Genomic DNA, 27,803 nt, shown 5'->3' with positions numbered 1-27,803 from the left:
ACAAAGCTCAAAAGCAACTTCAAGATGAAATAGCTCCACTTTCTTGGATTCAGCATAAGTTTTGAATTATGAGCATTATTTGTTACATTCTTTGTGGAGGTAGCATGTTTAGTATGCTATGAATTTAGGACAATAGGACTAGGTAACGCCAAGGAGGAGGAATCAGTTTCTCATTATGACATCAAGTCTCATAAACAATAGCAGCAGCATGTATATATTGCAATTTTATTTCATCTGCTCAAACAAAACAAAGTTAGCATTTTAAGAAATTTTAAAATGACACAATATGGTAAAAATAGCAGAGAATTAACTGAAAAACTCAAAAGGAGGTAAAACTAAATGCATGAAAATTCAACATTCATTAGTGTTTCATCTTCAGTTTTGATTGACACTTGATGCTTGCAAACTTTTTGAACAATGAACTTTGTTTCATGACAACTCTGAAGAGATTTCAGCACCAGCACTAAGATTTGTACATTCAGTTTGTTTGCAATTGACTTGTTAGCCACTTGTGTATGAATAGGACAGATTTATCACAGATCAGATCACAGTGTTGAGGAAAGCAATACCTTCCTGGAATTAAAAGTGATCCCCTAAACCATATTCAGCTTAAGGCATCCACTGTACAAAAGCACAGGAACCATCATAACATTTTTTTTAAAAGAACAGTAATTAAAATAACCTAAGCTTCCTCTGTAGCTCATTTTAATTACAGGACTATCTAGCAATGGCATAGCTGTCGTTAAAACAGCCTTAATTTACAGTTTAACTAAAATTGGATTTCCTGGAACGGTCCAATTCAGGATCACATAACTATGCACGTAGAAAGAGTACAAAGACCTGTTTCTTTTTTTCCTTTTGCACAGAAATCATGTTATTTTTAGACCAAGGCACAAAACGTTTAGTGCATTAACCAGTTTCGTTCACAATCTAGTAACTCAGTTTTCTTACCTTTGGACCACTTACACCTCTAACATTCTGCTAGGCTATCTCTGAATTTTCTTTACAAACAAAATCAGACATGATTTCTGAAAAGAGTAAGCATTTAGGGTTATACTGTTTAATCAGAAATTACTTTTAAAAGATGAAAATGCCTCCTCTTAATTTGAGAGCAACATCTGTTTGCCTTGTTATTTTAAAAAATGCCTTCAACTAATGCATGCAGATAACACTTTAAAAAAATGTAACCACTGATTTTTGGATCATATTTTATATGCCATACTTCTATCTTACAGAAAGAGGGGAAACAGAGAATGTCCTCAATGAAAACTTTAAGTAGCAATAAGCAGCTGTTAATTTGCTTTGGTGCCCAACACTTGGGAGGATATGGTAAATAAAGCTTTCTTATGAACTAAACTGGATGAAAGTGGGTAATTCAAGAAAATGAGTAATTCTGTCCATAGCCACAAGTTATTTTTTTCAAATCAGCATAGCTCACAAGATAAATATGGCACTATTATATAGCATGGAGAATTTAAGAGGCAGTGGGAATTATAGATTGTTGCACATTATTTGCCGAATTACAACATTTAAAATTGCAGGATTCCCCACCCCATCCCTTTCTGGAAGTCTGTATGGGATATCTCAGTAAAAGTTTGGACACTGGAACAGGAGATGGAACAAAGTGAATTTCATCTTTGAAGAGTATGTTGTTGCCACCACTGTTCTTAAGACTTTCCATCGTGTGACTTTGTGCATCAATATTTGACCTAGACTACCTAGGTCAGGCATGGCCAAACTTGGCCCTCCAGCTGTTTTGGGACTACAGTTCCCATCATCCCTGACCACTGGGTCTTGTTAGCTAGGGATGATGGGAGCTGTAGTCCCAATACAGCTGGAGGGCCAAGTTTGGCCATGCCTGACCTAGGTCCACTGCATGGTTAAAGGATCAGGAGCAAGCTGTAGGAAAATGTGCACCTTTCCTGGCATGACCCGCTCACCCCCCCCCCCGGCTCCTTAACCCTGGTTACAGGCAGCACTGGCACCAAAAGCTTTTCCAGTCCTGGTTAAAATATGATCTTGTCAAGTTTCCGGCCAGTGATGATGCAACCGTTAACCACGATTCAGAGATGGGGAGAAGGGCAGGAGGAATTTACGTTGGGGAGAGGTTGGGGAGAAGTACATGACCTCATGACCTGCTCCTAGTCACTTAAACTGGGATTAAAGGATTGGCAGCATAAATAACCCTTGCACTATGCTCACTCCCAAATTAAGTAGAAACTGACCTCAATGCACAGGTTCAAGTAGCTGTTGTGGAAAGACTGCTCTGTACTACTTTTGTATGCCTCTTTTTTAAAAAATTACCTCTAAGTTTAATCATGATGCTTAACTTTATACCAAGTTAAGAAAAAGAAGCAAAATCGCTTAAGGGTTTCCAAACCCCTTACTGAAGCATTACTAATTTTGAAATACAAACAAAATGATACAAAAAAATTATTAAGTATCTGCTTCTATTTAACATGGTTACTGATAAGTCACAACATTTTCCTTATTATTACACATGCATGCAATATAAGGAAAAATAGTGCAGTAATTAATACAAATTCTTTTAAATAAAAAAAGTCACCCTACCCCCAACCCTACACCTCCCAAGTTTTGCCTGGGCGTTAACTAGGCCTTACTGTAAAAAGGCTACTTAATATTTGTGGCATGCAAGGATGTTTTAAATTAAAAAGCCAACTCTGTGGTTGTGTTATATTACAAAAATGTCTACATGCATAAATCTTAAAAGCTCAAAAACCTACGGTAAGTCTCTAACAATCTAACAATTTACATTTGACCATTGATTTGTTTTCTGGAGAAGTCTTAGATTTGGTAAAGCATTACAATTTAGGAAGGCATCTACATCTTTATACTCAGGACAGCATTTGCATTTTCCCCTACAAAACTGTACGAAGGCTAACTAGAGAGGCTTCCTATCATAAGATTCCAAAACTCAATATATCATCACATCCTAGAAGATCTCTCATTCACCAATTTTGTATTTTACAACATACTCTTATCTGCTCTTTATTTTGTGAACTGAAGTCATGTTTGATCTTTAATTTATGGAAACACCCCATATGATAGGAAGACTAACCTGAGATACATTTGTACAACAGTATAACTTGCTAAATCCTTCACTAAGAAAACCTCTCTGAAAAGCCTTCCCAAGCTTTTCTCTCTCCTCTCTCTCTATCTCTCTTTTAGTCTTAATGAATTGTGAATGTGCAGCTTCATCTCAATATGAAAACATTTCAATGCACTGTGATCTCGTCTGACAGGTATAGGATTTTCTGCATAAATCGTTACCGCAACTTAATAACATTTTCCACCAGGTTTAAAGTCAGAAAACAGCAGCAAAGGGAAATCGTATACCGAAGTGATGTCTGAAAGCTTTCAGAATCTTGCCCTTCTTCCAAGTGTATTTTTTTCCATTTTCTTCTAACAGCTCGCAAAATGTAGTCGATTTTGTGCCAAGACCAGTGGTCACAATGGCTAAGTCCTACTATGCTGTATTCGACTTGCTCAGTTCTTGCCGGATTGCTGATTTGGAAAGAGGAGGGAAATTGCTGTTAAACTCTGCAGTATCTCAACAGAGAAAGGATGTGGTCTGTTCATTTGAGAAAACCTGTATCAAGACAGTGTTTCCTCAAACGTAGTACAGACAATGTGGCTATAGGTAAAAGATAAAGGTATAGGACCCCTGGATGGTTAAGTCCAGTCAAAGGTGACTACGGGGTTGTGGCACTCATCTGTCTTCAGGCCGAGGGAGCTACATTATAGTGTGGTAGTCCCAAAAGGACTAATAAACTGAAAGTGAATTCTGACAAGATGAAGGCTCTGTTGCTAGGTGTTTCTAGGGTCTGGGAATTAGATAAGACAGCACACTCTAAATGGGATTATATTTCCCATGAAAAACCAGGTACATAGCCTGGGTGTTTTCTTGGATCCAGCTTTGTCCAGGGAAGCCCAAGTGGTTCTGGTGGTTTTCCAGCTCTAGCTATTGTTATTCTTGGATGGATAGCTTTGTCACAGTAAACCATACTCTGGTAATCTAATGTTCTGGAAGTGCCACAGCCAGCCTAAGTACATAATAAAGTGGGGCAGGGTCTAAGGACATTTACTATTTATCCAGAGCTTTTAATCGGCAGTCTGCTTTAAATTCCAAGTTTATATTCGAACATCACCTTTTGAAGGCAGGCCAGTTTAACAGATATTTACACCACCATTTTATAGATAGGGAGGTTGAGGCAAAACAGTGACTTGCCCACAAACTAGATATCAATTCAGGTAGGAGTGGATAGAGGCCTCATGGACCTGAAGCCAAACTCTTGATCAACTGAAACATACTCCTCCATTGTAATTGTGATAGTGGAACATTTGGGGGTCAGGATCATGTGCCAATGAAAGGTAAGCATGTGAGGTCTGAGAATTTTCCATTTCAAAACCCTAACCCATTCTTAAAATCCTGAAAACCAGTCATAGGTTGAAATACTCACCATCAATTAACTCTTCTTTTAGTTTCGTTAATTCCTTCCTCATTTCATCTAAAATATCCTATAGTATCAGAACAGAATTAAAAAGTCAAAAGTTTTGCCCAAGGCAATTTAAAAGCCATCAAAATTGAAAAAGATTTAACAAGCCTACTTTTAAATTTCAAGTAGCGACACTCAAAATGAAGTGCTTCTATGACCTAGATCAAATTATAATTTTCCCCTACTTTTGTATAGAGCTTGAGAACAGAGAGAACCCAGTGAACACAAGCTCAAAATGTAGAGCTACCATATTTTTCGTCCCATAGGACGCTCTGTCCCATAGGACGCACCTAGTTTTTTGGGGGGGAAATAAAGAAAAAAAAATTTCCTTTATTTTCCCCCCAAAACCAGGTCGGGGAAACCGAACCAGGTCGAGGAACAGCGGGATGGCGGCGCTGCGCCTCTCTGCTGTCCCCCGAGCTTGTGGGGCTGGCCGATGCCTGCCTAGCGCGGGGCGCTCTGCTTCAGTGCGCCCTGCCCGCCGAGCGGCAGGCTGCTATCCGCAGCGTGGGGAGCCCTGTGGGGAACTCCGGCAGGGCTCCCCACACTGCGGATGTCTGTCCGGCGCGAGGGGCGCTCTGCTTCAGGGCGCCCTTCGCGCCGGGCGGCAGGCTGCTATCCGTAGTGTGGGGAGCCCTGCGGGGAACTCCCGCTGGGCTGCCTAGGCTGCGGATGTGTTCCTGAAGCGCCAAGCACTCTGCTTTCAGCGCGCCAGGCACTCTGCTTTTCAGAACTCCCGCAGGGCTGCCTAGGCTGCGGATGTCTTCCTGAAGCCTGGAGAGCGAGAGGGGTCGGTGCGCACCGACCCCTCTCGCTCTCCAAGCTTCAGCGAAAGCCTGCATTCGCCCCACAGGACGCACCCAGATTTCCCCTTCATTTTTGGAGGGGAAAAAGTGCGTCCTATAGGGCAAAAAATACGGTAATTCCCCTCCACCACACAAATCTGGGAACCGATCACATACTGATTGTTGCATCTATTTGTGGAAACTCAGGGATCTCAGTGGCAAGATAGGCAAGGGTGATGGGATAAGGAAGAAGAGGGTGATTTTGCTGCCTCACTGTGTGCAGAAAACCCCCTTCCCAGAGGAAATGTTATGTAAAACAGGGGCAGTATTGATGCAATGCCTTAAAAAGAAGTGTTTATTTACAATGAAACTAGCGAAGTAGCAATTCTATGTCAGATTAGGAGGTATTCTTATCTACTTCGTACCACAATTTATGAAGCCAGAAACCAGTTTAAGGCTTCTTTGCCCATGTCCCCTCTGCCATTCATTCAGAGATCCTGCTCATTTAAAACTAGAGTTCCTTATTAAGGTCAAAACTGGAAATTCTGGTTTAAAGTCTGTTAATTAACCAGGATATTAAGCCCAGAAGCTTAATAATGTCCGTGGGATGCATGTTTAACCACCTATGTTGGTAGTTTGACGACTGGTTAAAACCCTTTCATTAAAGTGTTTCATAGTGACTGAAGGCAGCTATATCTAGATGTTTTCTGTAGCTGTTTTCAATAGACTGCTTTAAGACCTGCATACTAAGCATATCTGTGGTTTTTAAAAATGTTTTATTGTTGTACTTTATATTCTTTCTATCATGTTGTACACCATGCTGCTCAAATGGCGGAGAAATTATAGAAATAAAGTTTGTTGTCAACCAGAAATAATTAAAGTCAATATCATAAACAACATTAGGACTAGATAAAAAAATTCCTTCCAGTAGCACCTTAAAGACCAACTAAGTTGTTCTAGGTATGAGCTTTCGTGTGCATGCACACTTCTTCAGATACACTGAAACAGAAGTCACCAGACCTTTCTATATAGTGAGAAGGTAACTGGAATTAGGACTAGAGTTCTAGTATAAAATATTTACCTGTTTCAATCTGTCATAGTCTAGCCCTTCAGACTGTACTCCATTTGTACTGGGTTGCCCAGAGGATGCAGATTTTGGTCTGTGAAGAACAAACAAACATGGTTCAAGTTAACTATGCTACCTGCTACTTCCACCAGAAATTCAATTTATAAGAACAGTGATCTACTGCCTACCATGCCTTTACAACCCACCCCCACCACCAAGTAGTTAAGAAGTTTAATTATTCTGTTTTCTTGACTGATGAGCAAACTGCTTCTGCTGGACCTAGATGGTCTTTTATCTCAAACTGAAAAATGTCAGGAGAATGGCAGTCTGACCATTAAAAGTAGAATGTTGTGTTGTTGATTTTAAATGGAAGTTTCACTTCTGAGTGGACTCCTTTACATAAAAGGTTATATCCTGCCTTGATATAAAGTCATCAAAGCAGCAACAATATTAAATTATAATTATAATAATTCTCTGTCCTTCTAAAAACACACAGCTAATGGAAGGCCATGCGATGTTTGGTTACATGGTAAATTTGTGTGTTCATTGCTGGTGAAGCTTGGACCCAAACTTCACCATCAGTGAACAATGGGCTCCTTCAGTCCACAGGCTTTTGATCTAGTGGAGGAATCCACTAAAGGTATTACTTTAGGCAGGCATTATCTCAGCCACCACACCAGATGGAGCTAGTAGACAGCTGCCCCGGAAACAGAATTAACCTGTGCCTCCATGGACAGATGTGAGTCCAAAATGACCCCACAGCTGCACACCTGGCCTTTAGGGGCAGAGTTACCCCGTTCAGGACCAGGGAGTCCCCTCCACCTGCCCCCCCCGAAACAGTACTTATGTCTTCTTGGGATTCAATGTCAGTCCATTAACTGCCATCCACCTTCCAACCGCATCCAGTCACTCACACAGGACCTTCACCACCATCACTAGTTCCAATTTGAGTAATTTTTATCTCCATTTTTTTTTTTTTTTTTTTTTTGCGAAATCACTGCAAGAGATCTTGGGAGTCCTTATAGGTCCCCAATGGAGAAGGTGGTTCTGTTCAATTACGAACTACCTGAAGGAGTTTCATGGAACTGTTTTCAGCATATGCGATAGAGGCAGCGAAGAAGGTGTTCTTCGCTGCTGCTATCGCCACTTGGTGGGCTCGACGTTGAGCTCTAACCGATGTTTGGTCCGATTCAGAACGAATTTTTCTCCACCAGCACTCTAGCCATCTCAGCAATTGTTTCACTGTCCTCAGCCTGGGGGAAACACTCTGTAGTGAAATCGTTTTTCAACTCCTTATTAATGCTGAACTCATACACAATCTACTACTTAAGCTTAGTATAACTTTATTCTAAATATATTACTTGTCTAATTCCTGAGGAAAAATTGCTATGACAATGTAAAATTAATAATTCAATATCAGGCTTTCTTGAAAAAGGAAAGTAACCTCACCCTTTTTTATTACTGATCTTCATCTTTCACTGCATGCTTTGTTATAACAAACAAACAAAAATCTTTAAAGGACAAATAATTGAAGGGCTAAAAGGTATTTGATTCTTCCACTCCTTGGCACAAGATTCATTTGATACGGAACACTATCCATAGCCATAAAATACTTAGGTTTGCATTTTACTATTCAATTTTTAAAAATAAAATTCCTCTGTTCCAGTCACATTGGGGTGGTTGGGGGTTGTACCCTGCAAACAAAAGACAACTACCTCGAGATAATGGGTGACTTGCTTCCATTCATTGCACTCGTTCTTTCCCAAGGCTTTCTAGTTAGTTCTGCAGGAGATAAAAATCACTGGATGTTACTTACATACATTTGTTTACTGCTGTATAGAAGTCCTTCTCTGAGCTGTTAACAATAGTACTTTAAAAAGAGTAATCTTTATGAGCTAAGATGACTTGTACGGCTCCAATCACTTTGCGCCTGGCTGTGTACCACAGATTTAAGCAGTGACATTGAAAAACTTGCTGTCTTAGGTACTCCACCCATTTCCCAATAATCCATATTATATTTTACCCACAGCATGCCGAGCCAATGCTTTCAGTAAGTGATACACTGTGACCTGAAAGTCTTCCCAGGCAGACAGAGACAATTTAGACCCCAGCCATTAGGGCATTTTGTTCCTATGTACAAATCATCCTGTGGGCCTCTCACTTCAGAGAGATTTTTTTTAAAGCTCCTGCTAAGAATTTTGCAATGCTGAATCACTGGTTATCATCTACCTCACTGCCATTTACCTATTTCCTTTCAATCAGTCCTTTAAAAGGAAATATATGCTATATTCCCCTTTTAAAAAAACTGGTTGAAAGGAAGAGTTTAAAAAAGGGAGCCCATATACAAGCCCCATTATGATAGGTTAAGATGGAAACGGTGGCTTCAATCCCGCTTGATGTACACACAACACCTTGAACAGGCACCCCCAAACTCAGCCCTCCAGATCTTTTGTGATTGCAACTCCCATCATCCCTAGCTAACAGGACCAGTGGTCAGGGATGATGGGAATTGTAGTCTCAAAACATCTGGAGGGCCGAGTTTGGGGATGCCTGACCTTGAAGAACTCACAAGAGGTGGTGGGCTCTCCTTTTTTGGAGGTTTTTAAGCAGAGGTTCGATGGCCATCTGCCATGGATGCTTTAGCGGAGATTCCTGCATTGCAGGGGGTTAGACTGGATGAGACTTGGGGTTCCTTCCAACACTACGATTCTATTATTCTAGGAATTCAAACATTTCTATCTTAAGAAATTCGTTGCATCCATATTTACAGTAAGCAACAGCATCCAGTTAAAAGCTGCAGAGATTGCTATTTTGCTTGTCAAACTAGAAATCCGTTCTAGGTATAGAGCTTAAGTTGTTACTGACATACTTGATTTTGGAAAGTGAACCTTAAAAGCAAGGACAATGAATGCACAGAATTTGTGTCAGCTATGTGAATGTCACAGTTTTGTACAACTTACCAGGTGTGCTTGTTGAAGGAGGCTTTGAAGCTGAATGCTCTGGTTCTTCCTATTTAAATTAGATGAAAAATACAATCAACCTGCAAGTCTAGTCAAAATTTCCAGAAGTGAGGTGACATAATCAGATGGAACATTTAAAGTTATTGGGGGTTTTTTTTAGCAGATATGAAGCACCGAAGCAGTTTTCCCCATTAAGGCAAGTTAATCTCAAAAATTAAAATACAGGTAGTTTGCATCTTATGTGAGGGTTTGGTTCTGAGGGTCCATGTATAAACACAAAAACGTGTGAAATCAGAAACCCCTGGAACCCCCACTCTGCAAGGTGGAGTGCTGCTTACCCAGGTGTGGGAAGGTGGCCTAAGAGCTCTGGCAGGGTCTCAGAGTCCTTCTGCTGCCTTCTCAAAGCCCAGCAAGAAAGGCAGAAGGTGCAAGTGCTCTGAGATGCTGCCAGGTAAGCCCACAATTGCAGCTGTGTGGTGCGTGCAAAGCTGTGATCACGTAAATAAAATAAGCATAAGGTGTGAGTTACCTGTAATTTGGTTATATGGTATGTTGCATATTGTGCCAGATTAATTTGTCAACTTACATTTTTATCTTCCTTTGTTTCTGCTTCTGATGACCCCTTCTCAGCAATTCGTCTCCTTCAAGCAGGGACAAAAAGTGAACTCAGTTACTCCTTACTCAACACTGCTTGCCAATGTATGGCTTTGCTATCACTCCTCGGCAGCTTGTGAAAATTGTCCTCATTGAAACAAATGACACTCAACATGCAAAAACATAAGTGTGCACACTGAAAATGTGCTCACATCATAGGCGCATCATACAGTACGCATACCAAGAAACTGAGATGTTTATAGCTCTTTGCCATTTGCTCCCATGATGGGAAAAATACACCTGCCAAACCTGTACAGTGAGAACCATATTAAAGATGTAAAAATTAAACTATCATCTTACCTTCTTGCCAGCAGGGCACTCATTTCTTCCATTAAGCCACTTCCTCCAAGCGGGAGCGGCCCATTCCCACGGCCAGTATCTGTTTTGGGCGAAGCAGAGCTTGCTCCTCCACTGGTATTAGGAGAATCTTCATTCTAAAATTGACAAGGCCCAAGAGTAAAGACATGGAAATTATATTGTTAGAATGAGGAGTCAGATTTTATAGATGGCAACAAAGGACTTAAATAGTCTGGGGAAAGTTCGAAGTATTTTAATAATTACCAGTAGGTCGCTTAATTTGACTAAGCGAAAGCCTAGCCATACCCCAGGGCTGAGGAGCCTCCAAGATGTGCTCCTTGTTTTGTTTATTTGTGGAAGCAGTAGAAGCACAGCAGCAGCCTGTCCACCTATCAAATTTGACCTGCAAGGCCAATACTGGGTTACATCTGAACAGTATCCCATTGCAGTCGTACCTTGGATCCCAAACACCTTGGTACTTGGATGTTTTAGCTCCCGAACGCTGCAACCTGGAAGTGAGTGTTCCGGTTTGCGAACGTTCTTTGGAACCTGAACGTCCGATGGGGCTTCTGCGGCTTCCAACTGGCTGCAAGAGCTTCCTGCAGCCAATCAGAAGCCGCGCTTTGGTTTCCGAACATTTTGGAAGTCGAATGGACTTCCGAACAACAACTTCCAAGGTACTGCTGTATAGTTAATTCTAATAAAGTTAGATATAGGCATTTTAGAGACATTGTTGATCGCTATTCTAGCCATTCGTTATGAACAGTCTGAGCAGATGAAGACCTTAATTCGAAAGTTAAAATTAAAATGTCTGGAACTGTGCTTACCCGCGATACTTTTCTGAGTTTGGCTCCAGCAAGAGCAGCTGCTAGTCCTGTTAAAGGACGGTGGTCTTCATACATCGATCCCATGGAAAAACCCGCAGGAGGCAGAGGAGGGGCCGGAGGTGGGGGAGGAACCTGGTTAGGAAGGGGGGGAGGTGGTGGGGGAGGCGGCCCCGCTGGTGGAAGAGGGGGAGGAGGAGGGGGTCCAGGGGGAGGGGGGACTGCTGGTGGTGACTGGACAGGGCCAGGTGGGAGAGGCGGTGGGGGTGGGGGTGCAGGTGGTCCTTGGATAACACCTAATTAAAAACACACACACAAAAACCAAACAAAAATTGTGACAAAAAGGGAAGACTGTCAGGAAACCAATTCTATACTACATTAAGGGGAAAAAAACCTGCATGGTCCCCATGCTGGTTTCAATATCAAAGAAAAATATTCCTTCATTCTAATAGGCACACATAAATAGTAATGAACAGACAATTCAGCTTGAAATAAAACTACCCTCAAAACTTCTTAAGAGGAAACAGATATGCCACAAACAAAATTCATGTGAATGTTTTGAGGGACGTGATACTGAGCGGCCTTTGCACAACCTTATCAAAAAACAAAACAGACCCCTACCTTAAAGACAGAGGTAAAACATGATGTAGACAAGAAAAATCTATGCATAGAAGCCCAGTGACATAGGAAGAGCCTGCTGGATCAGATCAAGGACACATTTAGTCCAGGATTCTGTTCACATGGTGGCCAAATGCGTATGGGAAGCGCATAAGCAGGACAGGAACACAACAGTACTCTCCTGCTCATGATTCCCAATAACGGGTATTGAGAGCATATAGCCCTTGATGCTAGTAGTCATTGATAGCTTTATCCTCCATGAATGTATCGAACCCTACTTTAAAGCTGTGCAAGTTGGTGTCTATTACTACACCATGTGGTACCAAATGCCATAGTTTAACTATGCACTGCATCAGGAGTGAGGAATTGGATTCAGCTGGTGGGCCAAATGCTGGGTTCTCTCACCCTCCAAGGGTGACTCCGACCTGTCAATAATCAGACAGCACTATGATACCAGGTGACCCATTTACCTCTGTATTCAAGCCCAGACAAGTGCTGCTTGAAGTTACCAATCAGCTGGTCAACTCTGGCTGGAATCTGCTGGCTAGGGAGTTCCCCATGAGTAAATTCATAGTGCAGCCAACTCCAATTGGTTTGCTCTCACCAGCAATCTGCTGATCAGTAGTGACAGGGGGAGTCTCCCTTGGCAGTGCACTTTAAGATTCCCCAGGTGTGCACTGGCAGGTACTGGGAGATGATGTCAGATGTGAGAAAGATGGGTGTGGTTTGCTGGGGAGACAGCAATGAGGGGGAAACTGTGAGCTGTACTAGGAAGTTTCCCATGCCTAAACTAGGTGAATGAGTAATTCATTTTGTATGTCTTTAATCTCCCAGGGTTCACCTTCACTGGATGATCTCGGGTTCTAGAACTAAAAGAGCAAGAAAAACTTGTCTATTCCCTTTTGTACACCTCCATTATGCCTACCCCCTTTTTACCAACTAAAAAGCTCTAAGCTGCTCCATCACCTTCATAATTTTGCCCACATTCTGCACCTTTTCCAGTTCTACTACATTTCTTCTTTATTTGTATTTATTGAATTTATATACTGCCCTTCTTCTGAAGACCACAGGGTGGTTTACAACATAAAAACACAAAATACATAATATAAGAAAAATAAAAAATACCCTCCATTCAAGGTGATGTTCACAATATCAATAATGTGTCTATCCCCACTATAAGTCTAAAGAACACAGGCCTAAATTCCACCAATTTAAGTAAACCTAAGACAAGATACCTTATACATTTGCACCTCATGCCCGTGCTTATTTCCAGAAATATTAATACAGCATACATTAGTGAGTTAGAAGACTTTTAAATGTTGATGGAATGAGAAGTTTTGCCCCACTGCCTGGATGAAAAATAAGATTAGATTTTTTTAAAGAAAAAATCCCTAACGAAGGGTGGTCCACAATTACAGAAGTAAATTTACTATGAAATGCAAGTTGATTTTCATCTGTCCTTGCAGTGGTGGAATACCTCAAATCAATAAAGGGTTGCCTGCTCCTGAGTTGTGAGTTATTTAGAGCAGTGTTTCCCAACCGGTGTTCCGCGGCACACTAGTGTGCCGCGGGACGTCGGCTGGTGTGCCGTGGGAGGGAGGCGAGTCGGACGCCCCGTGTTTATTTGATTCCTATTAAAGAGAGTTACTTTATATGTAGTCAATATAGGCACAGAGTCAATTTTTTAAACATTTTCTAATGGTGGTGTGCCTCGAGATTTTTTTCATGAAACAAGTGTGCCTTTGCCCAAAAAAGGTTGGGAAACACTGATTTAGAGTAACAAACTCTTTAAAATGTTTAGCCCAGACTGAGGGAAACATTAAAAGGATCAATTCATCTTGTTATAAACCAAATTTGTATCACATTAAGTAACTACCTTTGGGTTCCTCAGAAATTTCAGCTACACATTAAATCAATGCAACACCTGCAATTTAAAAACTATTTTGGATACACAAACAAACCAAATTAAAGTATGTGTAAATGGATGTATTAAATCTTACTAATTATGCTTTCCGTATACTTTTTGTGAATAATACTGAACTGAGAAAAACCCAATTCACAGCCAACATTCTTCATTTAATGTCCAATGATTAAAAAAGCAAGAAACCACCCAGCAAAACTCTTTCAACGGACTTCCAGAAATGAAAAAACAAAAACAAAAACAGAATACACTATTTAAATTTGACGGAAAAAACGTATCTCCGCTCTTCAAAGTTTCACAATTCCTCATGATATTCTGCTGAACTTTTGCTGAGGGTATTAAGATCACTGCAGCTTTTCAACATGCTAATTCTTCAGGATAAATCAAGTTTCAGGTGCAAATTAGTTTTGAGTGCATTCCTGATTAGTTAATTAGTAGCAGTAACAGAAACCTTACCCTGCTGGGACGGAGGAGGTTCAATCGGCTGAGAGGCTGTCTGCAAGACTGGCTCAGAAGCAGAGGAGTCTCCCAGCACAGAGTTTAGAGAGTTCTCAACAGAGGCAGGGGGAGCTGCAGAGGGAGAAGGGAGAACACTAGGCTTGGATGAGGGAGTCGAGGCATATGGGGAACTTGGAGAGGAAGCTTGAGGTCCAGAGAGCGAGAGAGGCTGAAAGGAAGGTGGCGGCGTTGGACCAGAGGTAGGTGGCGAAGGTGCTGGATAATTTGCCAGTTCTGGAAGACCATTGGGTGCAGTAGGGGATGGGGACAACTGGGAGAGTTGAGCGGTTACTGGAATGGGGAGAACAGGCTTTGGGCCAGTGGCTTTGCCTGGGGGGCTGCTAATCATTACAGGAGGAGAAGGGGGAAGAGGTGCAAAACTAGAAGCAGACCAAGTAGTGGACTTGGTACTAGGGGGCAAAGGGGCTGGGGGGTTCACGGGTGAAGGTGGCCGAGAATTTTTGTTTACTTGACGAGGAACTGTGGCGTAATGCGGAAGGACGGGGTGAAAGGCAGAGCCCAAAGATGTAGCAAAACGTGACGCAGAGTGCCTTAGTGGTGGTGTAGGGGGAGAGGAAACCGATTGTGCAGAAGTCACATTAGCATAATCCGGAGTAGAGTCTGACATTGCTTTAGCATATGAAGGAGGTGGTGCCGAAGGAGGCTGGCAACTGGAGTATTCAGGAAGTGAAGTACTATACGGGGAGTTGTCGTAAGATGGAGCTGGACAGAAGATGGAAAGCAGCAGCAAAGGCAGGATAAAAGAGGAGAGAGAGAAAAAGGGAGCTAATGAAGCAACAAAACCAGCATTCAAACAAAATGTATAAATGTAGACTATAGTTAGTACCAGAGGATTAGGCACAAGTAAATTACTGTTAGGAGAATTTATACACTGTCAACAGATGCTTCCAATTTTGCCATATATATTTGTGCCAACATTTGAATTTACAAGCACGTTCTGGAAACGCAAAAACAACAACAATGCCCAAACCCCTCCACTACACAGTAAGTTCTCAAAGGTAATCAGCAAAATCAATTGGTTGGAATCAAGTGAAGTGATCTTAAGAATTTTTTTAAAAAATACTACTGAATGACAATTTCAGCATATGAACAGTGCAATCCAGTGCATTTTCTGCTCAGATGTAGGCACCATTGTCATGGTTTAGGTATTATTTTAAATCATAGTTAAAGTTAAACTATGATTTAATGTGAACAAACAGTGTGCTGTTGCACAGGCCTTGAAAGTCCCTGCTGTACTCCTCCCCAACACCTTCAACAAACCCGAGGCTGGTTTCACATTACATGTGAATGAGACTAGCAGCCTGAGCAAAAGACAAAATTTCTTCTTGGCTTACCACTCATGGTTTGTTGAGAGAGAATCAACTCACAGGCATGGGATAGCATGCAACATACAGCCAGCCACCCTGCTCGTTCACATTAAAGCATAGTTTAAGTTTAACAATGATTTAAAATGGTACCTGAACCAGGTCACAGAGTTCAGCAAGACTTGCTCCCAGGTAAGTGAGAACAGGATTGCAGTTGAAAGCTCACACTTCATCAACAGTAAGTAGAAACTATGCCCCAAAAGTAAGAACTGCATGTGAAACATGAGAAATTAGAAAATTCTTCCTCAAAAGTGACTGGCTTATACAAATTTCCACTTTACAGATCGTTCATTCTTCAAGCAAATATTTTATTAATTAGAAACAGGAAATACAGTAGAAAAAAGTAGCTGAGAATTCAGGATTGCAAATAGCCATTTGCCTGCTTGCCTTTGTCAAGCAAGAACTGCCTCCTGTTTACAAGGCAAGGCAGAATCTAGCTTCAGGACATTGGAAGAGAAATCAGTTCTTCTAGAGTGCTGATGTGCCACTTGCGGCTATCAAAAATATTTGCAGGCATACTAGTAAAAAATGTGGGCTAATAATTTTTGTGGACTTATGAGCAAATCTGCACAAACCAAGTTATGTTTATTACACCGAGAAACAAAATATTTTACACAGCTCCAGGCATTGCCTGCATATGCTATTACACTAGCTTCATTCAGACGAGAACAAATGCAGGAGAGGAGATCAGAAGCTTCCTTTTCCATTTTTGTATTAAGTGCATTTCAGTGTCTCATCTGAAGCCTAAACTGTAATTAAGATTAACTAAAGTTAGCCAAAACCAACCAGCTTCACGAACTATAGTTTATGAAGTTGGCTTGTTGCTACTAACCATAGTTCCTCCAGGTTCAGACAACATGGCAAGCTGTAGTTAATCAAATGCAGAAGCAAAAGCTTCTGAATTCCTCTCACATTTACACCGTAGAAGAAAAGCGCTCATTCCCAGGGAAAGCTGGGCTACTGTTAATGTTATTTCCAAACAAGAACATTGTGCTGTAATGAACTTGCATCCATTCCTGAAGTTCTAGGTTTTATACTCAAGAGTGATGCACATTTCCTGAGTCATTTGGCCTCAAGAAAACACACACACACCGGCCTGCACTCCTGTTCAGCAATGAAGCAAGTCCTATGCTGTAGATTTATACACAAGTCTCTGAGGCATGTAGCCTTGGAAGAATATAAAAATAATGTCACATTCCCCAAAAAGAGATGACCCAACTTTCTGATCACGTAAAACAAAAAAATATTAACAGTCAGGCATCCTAAGCATTCTGTGCTACTCTATCATAGCAAGGACTATTGGCTGGGTCATATTTTATTGGATCTGTTGCACCAATGGTCAGTTTATATCTCCTATTTTATTGGTTGGTCTTTGGAAACAAACTAAGATTATGAAAGTTTTTCTCAAGTTAACCATTTATCAATGTAGTCAACTACAACTACAACAACAACAACAACGAAAACCATAGCTCTGCGTTCAAAGAAGAACTAACCGAAGAATACAGATCAATCTTTGACCCAAGTAATTTTGTACAGTGACGCATCTAAAATACTATCCATACAACTTGCTAAAAGACTTTTGCAAGACTCTTTGCACGAGGTCTGCCTACTGACATTAAACTCTCATACCAAACATTCAATTACGCAGACAACTGACGGACGTCAATGTCAAAGTTTCCTCTCAATAACCAAGTTTGGCTGGTAAAACTGCCAGAGACCTTGACCATCAAATCCTTAGTGTGCTTATAGTTGGAACCACATTGAGAGAACTAACACTGCCCAATATAAGCAGCATTTCTCAAGCACAACATGCCTCTCACCCAAGTCCTGAAAGGTAAGGGACATACAAGGCCCAAGCTGCAGGTGGAAGGCAACTGCCTAAGGTTACAGGACAGGATAGAGGAGGCTAAGGTGGAGAGGAAAGGGAGGACAACAAGAGGGCAAGAACAGAAACAGAGCCCAGGATAAGAGGAGGATTTAAAGTTCTGGCAATGGGATTAGCATTAAGGGACAGGGATACTGAGTTGTGAGAATCTGTAGTTCTCTTAGCACAGAACTCTAGGCTTCCTTCTTAAGTGATCAATGCAGGATTTCTTTCCTAACTGATCTTATATAAACTGCGTCTTAAGATTAACAGAAAAAAGAAAGAAGGCACTTAAATGAAAGCTCAAAAACACCATCCTACACATATACTATTTGAGAAATACAGAAAGTTTGGTCGCTGGCAATAAGGTTCCAATTTTTGGAAGTTAGTTTACAGGAAAACGGGAAATAAGCCATTTTAATACATGATTACTTTGATCAATTTCATCACGTTAACAGTTCAAAACAACGCACTGCATTCTTACCAGCGCTTGACAGTTTTCTTTCTCTTTCCCATTCCAGCTGCTCTCTTTCCAGTTGGTCCTGGTGCTCCCTTTCTTGCCTTTCCCATTCTGCTCTCTCCTGCTCCTGCCTTTCCCGCTCTTGCCTCTCTCTCTCCAGGCGCTCCTGCCGGTCTCGTTCTTGCCGCTCCCTCTCCAGCCGCTCCCTCTCCAGGTGCTCCTGTTCTAGCCGCTCTCGTTCCAGCCTCTCCTTCTCCAGCCTCTCACGCTCCAGTCTCTCTCGATCTAGTCTTTCCCTCTCCAGCCTCTCGCGCTCCAGCCTGTCGCGTTCCAGCCGCTCCCTTTCCAACTCCTTTTGCCGTTGCTGCTCCTGCAGCTGCCTGCAACAGAGGAAAACGGGGAGTGTTAAAATGAAGAGCCAAAACCAGGCCACCTGGCTACGAAAACATACACAGCGTGCCAGTGTGTGAGATAATAATCAGTGTTGGAAACTTAAAATATATAAGCTAGACACCAAATAGTTCCTTAAACCAAGGTTAAAGTAAAGGTAAAGGACCCCTGACAGTTAAGTCCAGTCACGAACGACTCTGAGGTTGCTGTGCTCATCTTGCTTTACAGGTCAAGGGAACCAGCGTTTGTCCGCAGACAGTTTTTCTAGGTCATGTGGCCAGCATGACTAAGCTGCTTCTGGCGCAACAGAACACCGAAACCAGAGCAGTGCACGGAAACACCATTTACCTTCCCGCAAGAGCGGTACCTACTTGCCATTTTAGGGCAAGATGGCTCTGAAGTCTTATTTTTTGATTATCAGCTAAACATCTGGCTAGTTCAGATGACAACCTTCAGCAAAGTTAAGAAGTTTGAGAACTTAAAAGTAGAAAAGTCACTTGATCCAGGGACAGTCCACATATATGTTGGCTGACTCCGACCTCTTTTTCTTAATGGTGATACAGTGCATTCATAAAGTAAGAATATTCTTCACAACTGTGAGCAAGCTACAGTAATTAACTATAATATTGTTCACTGCTCCTGCTCAGGCTGCACAGAAAAAATCATTTTGGTTCCTGAAATTCATTCTGATTGTACAGATAAAATATGACTGACAGAATTCTCCAGGATGTGGTATTAAGTGTGTGAAAACAGTCAAGATCCCCAGGCATGCGCCTCCAGATGGTGGAGATGTCAGGTGCCATCCTGGCACCTGGGCACCTTCACTTGGTTGCAAATGGTTGATAGCCAGGTGCAAAATGCACCTGACACGTGGTTAATTTTGAACACAGGTAATAATTTATATCCCACTCTTCAGACAATAGTCTCCATACCACTTCTTACTTGATTTGCATTTTTAGCTTGCCTGTTGATCCAGAAGCATCCCCAAGGAAGTTTAAGTAAATAATAATAAAGTTACTTCTACCCACATGGCACTGCTCTAGGATAGCTTTCAAATAATGAATCAAGAATTTTGGTAGGCTTTAAATGAGGCAATTACATGCCAGAGTGACGCAGGCCCTAGTCCACCTGGCAAAGGTGGAATTAGAAACTTCCCTATGCAAGGAATAAGAATGACAGACAAGAAGCTTTAGTTGTGGCAATATAGGCTTTCAGGGGCCTCAAGGGAATGGCAGCTCTTCTTAGTTGGGAGAAAGACAGGAGAAAGGAAGAAGGTAACGGGTGGACAGTGGAAAGCTGACAAAACTTTGCGCTGGGGGTGGAAATGCTACTACAGCACTGAGGAAGAATTTTAGATTGTGTCCGTGAGGGGAGGAGAGCTCCAGAATGTCTTAAAACGGCAAACTCTGACTGCTACCACTAGGCAGAGCTCAAATCATAGAATACAGTAATAGAATCATACAATTGTAGAGTTGGAAGGGACCCGGAGTCCCACATGATGTAGTTTTGCAAGCACAGGAGAAGCTATATAAAATATTACACAGGTAACACCTTACTGCCACAAAGATGTAAATTATATAAAACCACTCAACTTAGTTGCAGTGAGTATGGGGTAATGGGTGATAATTTCATGCATACATGTTGGGAGCATCCATTGTTGAGCCAATTTGGGGGGGTGTCTTAAATAGATTATTTCCTGTTTTTACAGACATGCTAAGATTCCGTTCCCCTGCAGTATATCTGAAGTGAATCTAGCACACCCTAAAGATAAGGTTCTTACTGATTTTTTTAAAAAAATGGTTACAAAGTGTCATGACAGCATATTGGAATATCCTGGGACCACCGAAGAAAGCATTCTTTTTTGCCGGAAATTCACTGGCCTGATAATGACTTTGGAACAGGAAAGGGATTTTCAATGAACTACTGCAGAGATTTGTTCCCTTTTGTTGCTTACTGAAACAATGGCTAAAAATACTCAGAATAATGCATCTTTTTTGCCTGATAATGCACATACATTGTTAATAAATTAATTAAAATCTCTCTCTTTTTGCTAAAGACTATTTGCTATATAACATTTGAGGTCCTGGTATCCATGCTTATAGAGACACGGATGCATGCCCCTGTTTCTCAAAATATACTACAGCAAACTGATGCAGCCATTCCCACATTACAAAACTGATCATAGATAAGAATAAAGTGATACATGTGAAGATATCACTAAGACATCCAAGCCAGTCTCTAAGGTTGACTGGTAACTACTACCCTTTATAAAACAACTCATGAGCGGCACCACAATTTTAAAGATTTTAGGGGTGTTTGCATATAAAATGCTGGTTCAGCATCCTTGCAATCATAATGTAACGCTCTGTGCAGCAGTGGATTTGCACCACCATATACACCAATTTCCTGAAGCAGCAATTCTTAGCACCAAGCCACTGAAAACTGAACCTTTTACAGCAAACCTTGTGAATTGCTGGATACCTCACAGAAGTGATTTGAAAAGCAAGCTCTGTTTTCTTCACATCAGAAGGATCACCCAACAGAGGGCAGTAGAGATTTACAGCTTCCACACATTTGTATCATTCTTCATTGTAGTTCGCCTCAGTTCCCAAACCAATTTAGCTAGTTTTAACTTGTTCCCTTTTAATCTGTGCATTTTAAACTTTTTCAGTTTTAAATTTTGCTCCAGCTCACTTGGAATCACAACGACCCTTCTCATATATAGAATAACAGCACTTACAACTTTCATGGCCTTAGTAACTTTTCTTTTGGAATTTTTGCAGAAGATAAAAGGGGAAAGTATCATATTCAACTATTATAGTCACAAGGTGACTGACTACATTCACACCTGCTTAGTTTCAACAACTCTGCAGCATCAGCACTCCCCAAGTCCATTCATTAAGACTCCTATCCTGTCATCTTGTTAATTCAGTGCTTAAATTTCCAATTAATGTTTAAGTTATTGCTGCCATATCCCCGAACATGCATTATAAAACCAGAGATTTAGCTTCAGTTCATGTGGAAAACAACCTCCAAGCTAGCTAATTAGCAGGAAGAGATTATTCCAGCTGAGGTTCTATTAATTTACCCATCTCCTGTTTTCCCTTTGGGAAATGATTTACCTTTGTTTAAAAGATGCATCTCTCCATAAATACAAGCATTCGACTGACATAAGATTGGTGGGCTAGTTCTACCTATACCTACCTCAAATATTGTTTAAGTAAGAATGAATGACCCTCAGATACTTGGAGGAAGGTTAGGATACAAATGCAACAAAACCCTACGCATGGATCCAATGAAGAAACAGGATGAGTGGAAAAGCCTTCCCTTAATCTAGAAGGGAAGTTCCTGATTGATATAAGCCAGTTTCCCTCCCCCTTCTACAGTCCCCTGTTGCATCTCATGCCATTTCAGAAGAAATTCAATTTCCCTGGCAGTGTAAGAGGCTGCAACACGACAGGGGAAAGCCCCACTCCGTTAAGTGCAACTCATCTTATTGTAAAAGTTGGATGCAACCAAGCCTGTCAGTTTTTCAGTTACTTCCTAAGATTTCAAACCCTAAAGTGTTGTAAGGAAAAAATGTAGGATAGTGAAATTCCCTTCACAATAATGCAGAATCAATTAAAAGTGATTAGGTTTGCCCCTGCAGTTAAGGAACAACACAGCTAATCTCATAAATCTACCTTTTTGTTTAGAGTGTTCTTTCCACTTACACCCAGGTTAAGAGGGTTAATATATTAACTGAATTTCATTTATCAAATTAATTTATTTACTAATTTATTAACTGCATCATGTCCCGGAACTGGTCTCTGGGTGTCTCCCAAAGCAAGGCAAAACACTTAAAACTGTAACCTAAAATCATAACACAATCTGCAATTTAAAACATGATTAAAAGTATACTTTAGCTTACCAGACCCTCCGGGTGTCCATATTTTCCAGGGACAGTCCCGGATTTACAAAAGCTGGTTTCTGATTTGATCCCAGAATGTCCTGCTTTTCCTTAGTGAAGACACTGGGAGGGGAGGAAGATCCAAAGAAAATACGGGCGGCGACAAAGCCGTAGGGACAAAGGCAGGAAGATATCCTACTTCTCTCCTCCCACTGACACACGCACAGACAAAAATATGTGTAAACGAGGCTTCTAACGTAAATGTATAGTTCTCTCTGGCACATGCTGCAGACCACATCCAAGAGGAATACAGTCGTACCTTGGTTGACAAATGCCTTACCAGTCGAACGTTTTGGTTCCAGAACGCCGCAAACCCAGAAGTGAGTGTTCCGGTTTGCGAACTTTCTTTTGGAAGCCGAATGTCTGATGGGGCTTCCGATTGGCTGCAGGAAGCTCCTACAACCAATCAGAAGCTGCACCTTGGAAGTTGAACGGACTTCTGGAACTGATTCTGTTCAACTTCCAAGGTACAACTGTACATGGTTCTGGTTGGCTTGTGAACACCCACAGAAGGAATACACAGTTCCCTGTCCCCCAGCCCAGCTATAAATCTTTGGGGTTTTTATTGTCTTCATGCGGAGAAAAAAATGGGAGAGGAATGAGCAAAATAAGCCACCACCCTAACTAAGCCATTTCTGTGGAAGGGAGGTGCTAGAGACAGAGGTGGGACCTGCTGGTAGTGACTTTGTTGATTGGCTAAGCAGAAAAGATGGGCAGAAGCATCTTGGAAGCCTCTTGGTAGGTGGAAATGTATTAATAATGACTGTGGGTCAAAGACTGGACCTTGGCTTTGGAGGGTCAACCGAGGAGCCTCCACTGTAAAAGCTTGACCCTTCTTTTGACCAATGCTGAAAGGGAGATAAAAATGTTCTATAAAAAAACAGTTTCTTTCTGTTTCTTTTTTCTTTAAGTCACTAAAGCTATTTTTGGTGTCCTACTTTTCTCTTCTTTAAAAACGCAAAAATAAATTCCTGTCCCAGATTCCTAAGGAATGGAAGTAGAGTAACTTTTCAAAAATGGAAAACTTATTTAACATTTTACAATTACTTATTTTCTTGATTAAATAGCTAGTTCAGGTTAATTAAAATACCTATTCTCATGATTAAACTATCTTTTAGCTGCATTATACTCAAACTGTGCTAATATATCTCAAAAGCCAAGTAAGGAAATTCATACTTCAGAAGAAAAGCATTTACAACTTGAAAAGCTGATCCTCATTTGCTTTTAATATCCCTTTAAAATATCAGCTTGGCAGATCTTTAATCTTTTCTTGCATGAAAAGAATACAAACTGTTTTTCCTGGTTTTATATTGTCAGTGTTGAAATATTCTAGACACAATGGCACAGGGGGAATCTTCCTTACCTATCATTACTAAGAAGGATACCATGCTAACTCCTAAAATATACTAGAAGTTATTGTTATATTAGCAACAATATTTCCATGCTGCCCATAACCAAAAATTTTCTGGGTAGCGTACATAAAAACTGTCATATTATTATATGAACTGGGGAGGTGTGGTGGGAATCATGGCAGGGATTGAGCGCTCCACAGCTGGAATGCTATCAGAGAGAAGGCCCTTCCTTTCATAGTCACCCATCAGGTATCACTTGGCATTGACACTGCAACTTCACTGTCGAGGTAGTATATGGGAGGAGCCAATGTTTCAGGTAAACTGGCTCCAAGCCATTTATGGGTTTGAAGGTTAAAAACAGCACTTTTAATTGGTTCCAGAAATGGATTGGAAGAGTGGAACTGATAAAATATTATAAAATATAGTCAAAATGTTGACTTATAGTTAACAACCTTTCAACCCTATACTGGACCAACTGAAGTTCCAAAGGCATGCTCAAGTACAATGCATAATGTTAATTTAAACTATTGTTGACTCCACAACTGATTAATCTTTATTAGGATCAACAAAAAGTCACAAAAATGTGGCAAACTTTTGAGTTGGAAAACTCTTAATCAGACTGCAAGATGAGCATATCTCGCCTAGGGTGCTACAGTTATCAAGTTGCATTGCTAGGTTACAAGCCAGACTTTATTTTCTTAAACAATGTGGAAAACAGCCATGACTGCTTTATTCTAGTAGTTAAGTGGAAGGCACATACTTTATCTGTAGTACCTGGAAGGGACAAACTGAACCTCCAATCCCCATTCTGGAACTAAGTCTACAAGCTTGCCTAATAGCTACAACATACAGTGGTACCTCTGGTTAAGTACTTAATTCATTCCAGAGGTCCATTCTTAACCTGAAATTGTTCTTAACCTGAAGCACCATTTTAGCTAATGGGGCCTCCTGCTGCCGCCGCACCGCCGGAGCACAATTTCTGTTCTCATCCTGAAGCAAAGTTCTTAACCTGAAGCACTATTTCTGGGTTAGCGGAGTCTGTAACCTGAAGCGTATGTAACCTGAGGTACCACTGTATAGCCTTTAAAAAAACCAAAACCTTTTCCACATCCCACCAGACCTGGATTTCTGCAACATCTTACAGTTACGGTATTCTGGAGAACTTGAAAGTTTGACACATTTTTATTTTTTTTTTACTTTTTTGGTTGGTCTGAATGAAGGCATTGCCCATTTGGAGTTGTTGTTTTTCCCCTTATGTGCCTTTAAGCAAACTGCTGTAGAAAATACTGGCATGTTACTGAATTCAGGACCTTCAAAGAAGTTAACAAAGGCAACTTCAACCAAACTAGCAAGCAAGCTTTGTTACTGTACCTGTCTACACACACAAGTTTCAGTGATTTTGCCTCATCTACAGCCTGAGAGTACCACACTCTCCACTAGTCAACAAATATTTATTGCCTGATCACCTGAAAGCGGTTTTGACATGTCACACATGGAAAGCTTATTTAAGAGCTTGAAGACTACCTAAAAATAGAGTCTGCATTGATTTTTCTGGGCAAAAGTGTAATCAACCTCTTCAAAGATTAAAGTCACTCTGGTGTCTTAAAAGTCATTCAAAAGCTATTTTGAAATTTGCTAGTTTGGTTTACTAAAGTTGTTTTAAAAAAATAAATACTGCAGGATAGGTTAGGAATTTAAAATCACACAGTAACCAAAACATCTTTATTTACAGCCTCATCACAAACATTCAAAAGCATGGATTAGAATCATCAGCCAAATCGTACATTTTCTATATTATCCTATATTATCAAATGGATATCAGTCTAGTTCAACAGTTCCTAATGTTTTGGGGCCTGGGGGCACATTTGAAAATCTAAGAAACTGTCACAAGCACCACAAAATGCCCATTTCACAAAAGAAAAGCTAGCAATGCTCAGAAACCCTCCCCTTCCAAACAAACAAACAAACAAACAAACAAACAAACAGGCAAAATACCCACTAAACACAGACAAGCTCCCCCCACCCAAAACAGAACAGGCAGTCACTTCAATAAATTCAAAGAACCTATCTAATTTTAAAATTAAAAAATAAAAATTAGAAGGGAAAGGGTGCACAGTGGGCACCTGGAGCTGCCTGAGGGTGAGAAGTGCTCATGAGATCCCAGATCTAGTCTATTATTTTTAAAAGATATGGAGCAGAATGCTGCTGTACGCACAGCTAAAAAACTTGTTTTGGTTACATATACCCATATTCAAATGCTCCTGTGATACAAAAATGCCTATAAATTTACATAGAGACAAATCCCCCTCAAGTGATTTTCAAAAGTAATACCTCTAGGTATTTTCATTAACTTTCATTACATGAGGCTGGCTAGACTTTCACTAAGTGTGTGGAAATAGGTTAAGAGTAATTCAGCTTCTTTGGAAAAATTTAAATTGATTACTTACAGCAGAAGCCGGTCAACCTTTGGTCCATCATACCTCTGAAGGATAAGTGGAGGCCTATACACTTTCATTGTTTCTGAAGTCTGTATACTAATTCTTACAGCTGCCCTCTTTATAAGCATAGGCATGCAGTAATTACTTTATTTATAGATATTAACTCAATCAGCTACCAGCTGATATAAGATACAGCAACGGATTTACATTCATGACATTCGCACCTCTTCTAGCTGCTATATTAACATCATGAATCGTTTAAAGATATATTATGAACTAATGCTCTATTTAAACAGAACAGTTAGGATCTTTTATTCTGAGAATCTTAAAATGGGGTTCCGGATATTATATTCAACAGAGAATGCATTAGAACTGAACAAGCCCAGCAATTATTTTAGCTGTTTGTTGCTACTTGTGTTGGTGACAACCATCCTGAAAGACTCTAGAACAGTGGAAATCAATGAGGTGCCCTCCAGATGTTTTTGGATTACAACTCCCCGACCAGCACGAAGGGTTGCTGGGTGGGACTGGTAGTCCACAGCTCCTGGAGGGCACCATATTGGCATGGGCAGTAACTGCAGGGATAGCCAAACAGGAGGCAATCCACATTTGACAAATATTTACTTCACATTAAGATAAGTGTTGTATGTGTACAACAAATGCACAATCTAAGAATAGGATTCACTGGTCTGATCAATCTGATTCCTTACTTTCAAACACTACCCATACTTTGTGCTTACAAAAGAAATAACAGCAACCAGTTATCATTTAATCCCACCCTCCTGTCTCCCTAGAACATATTCCTATGCCTGAAGCACCCCTTACAGGTCTATTAGCTAGTATCAGTGCTCAAGTGTTCTTATAAGAACTGCCCCCCTCCAAAATGTTTAATATCAGTACCCTATAATTGCTTGGTTCTTAGCCTATTCTTGATGGACATCTTATAAATAAATCCCATTAAGTTCGCTGGTGCTTATAAGCGTATAAAGGACGGCTGCCTTTAGCACTTTAAAGAAAGCTGAAAATAATACAATTAAACCAGCAGTTCCCTTTGGGAATCTCCTTTTAAATACCTAAATTCCATATTTCCCTGCTCAGTCGTCTTCTTCCTTAGTATGCTGTACTCAATTCCTTCAGAACTGCTTCATAGGGTCTGCTTTCTAAACATGTTATCATCTGTGTACATTTCCGATGAACCTTTTCCAATTGTTGAAATTAAACTTAAGCTCAAGGAATCATCCCAAAACCCCAAAGAAAAACAAACTAGCATGAACAACTTGGGAAAGCTGCCTGTCCTATATATCTGACTGGATGACATCACTGTATTTCTTACAAAAATGGCTCCTGTGGGCCATTTTGCACTTCAAAGTTGGTATTGATTGTTTTATATATTTCCTCTAACACTAAATATAAGACTGCAAAATGCAGAAAGTTAAAGAAATCAATATAATAACAAGTATAAATCTATTAGGTCCATTAACATTAAGTAGTAAACCATAGCCTTGGTAAAATGTAGTTTTACAACAGAAATGAAACAAAAAAACCCTCTAGAAAGAAATACATCAACACAAAAATTACCCCCCACATATTTCTGTTTATTAAACAATGGCTTTGTGTAATGTACACATCTTGCCCTGCAGCTTAACAAAACACAGTGTGAAGCCATTTTGGGGGTGGGGGTTGGCTTATGAACCTTGGTTTGTTTTAACTAGGTCTTGGCAGTACATGTGAACCCAATACCCACCATTAACCAAACCACAAAACTATGATACAAGAGCAGCTGGAAAACAAACCAATGTTTGGTGAAATAAATCATGGTTTGTTT

The 27,803-nt window shown here is 40.7% G+C and overlaps 1 protein-coding gene across 7 annotated transcripts in view; it reads right to left on the bottom strand.

The window, feature by feature from the left end:
• Positions 1-209: 209 nt before the first annotated feature.
• The window catches only part of ENAH (ENAH actin regulator), a 70,706-nt gene continuing 43,112 nt past the window's right edge, over positions 210-27,803 (bottom strand). For 3 of the 7 annotated variants that reach the window (XM_081857781.1, XM_081857782.1, XM_081857783.1), the window contains exons 5-14: positions 17,874-18,229; positions 14,099-14,863; positions 11,107-11,399; positions 10,283-10,416; positions 9,915-9,969; positions 9,329-9,377; positions 8,084-8,150; positions 6,384-6,462; positions 4,482-4,539; positions 210-3,525 (exon numbers count right to left, since the gene is read on the bottom strand). In XM_081857781.1, coding sequence (XP_081713907.1) covers positions 3,488-3,525; positions 4,482-4,539; positions 6,384-6,462; positions 8,084-8,150; positions 9,329-9,377; positions 9,915-9,969; positions 10,283-10,416; positions 11,107-11,399; positions 14,099-14,863; positions 17,874-18,229 — 1,894 coding nt within the window. In that variant the 3' untranslated portion in view covers positions 210-3,487. Of the gene's footprint in view, positions 3,526-4,481; positions 4,540-6,383; positions 6,463-8,083; positions 8,151-9,328; positions 9,378-9,914; positions 9,970-10,282; positions 10,417-11,106; positions 11,400-14,098; positions 14,864-17,873; positions 18,230-25,987; positions 26,136-27,803 lie in introns of those variants that run through there. The other 4 variants (XR_014155490.1, XM_081857786.1, XM_081857784.1 and 1 more) reach the window with 4 other exon arrangements.

The sequence above is a fragment of the Podarcis erhardii genome (genome assembly GCF_964252035.2).
Source record: "Podarcis erhardii genome assembly, chromosome: 3".
In the NCBI taxonomy this organism is placed as follows: Eukaryota; Metazoa; Chordata; class Lepidosauria; order Squamata; family Lacertidae; genus Podarcis; species Podarcis erhardii.
This window is presented reverse-complemented; position numbering and strand designations above follow the sequence as displayed.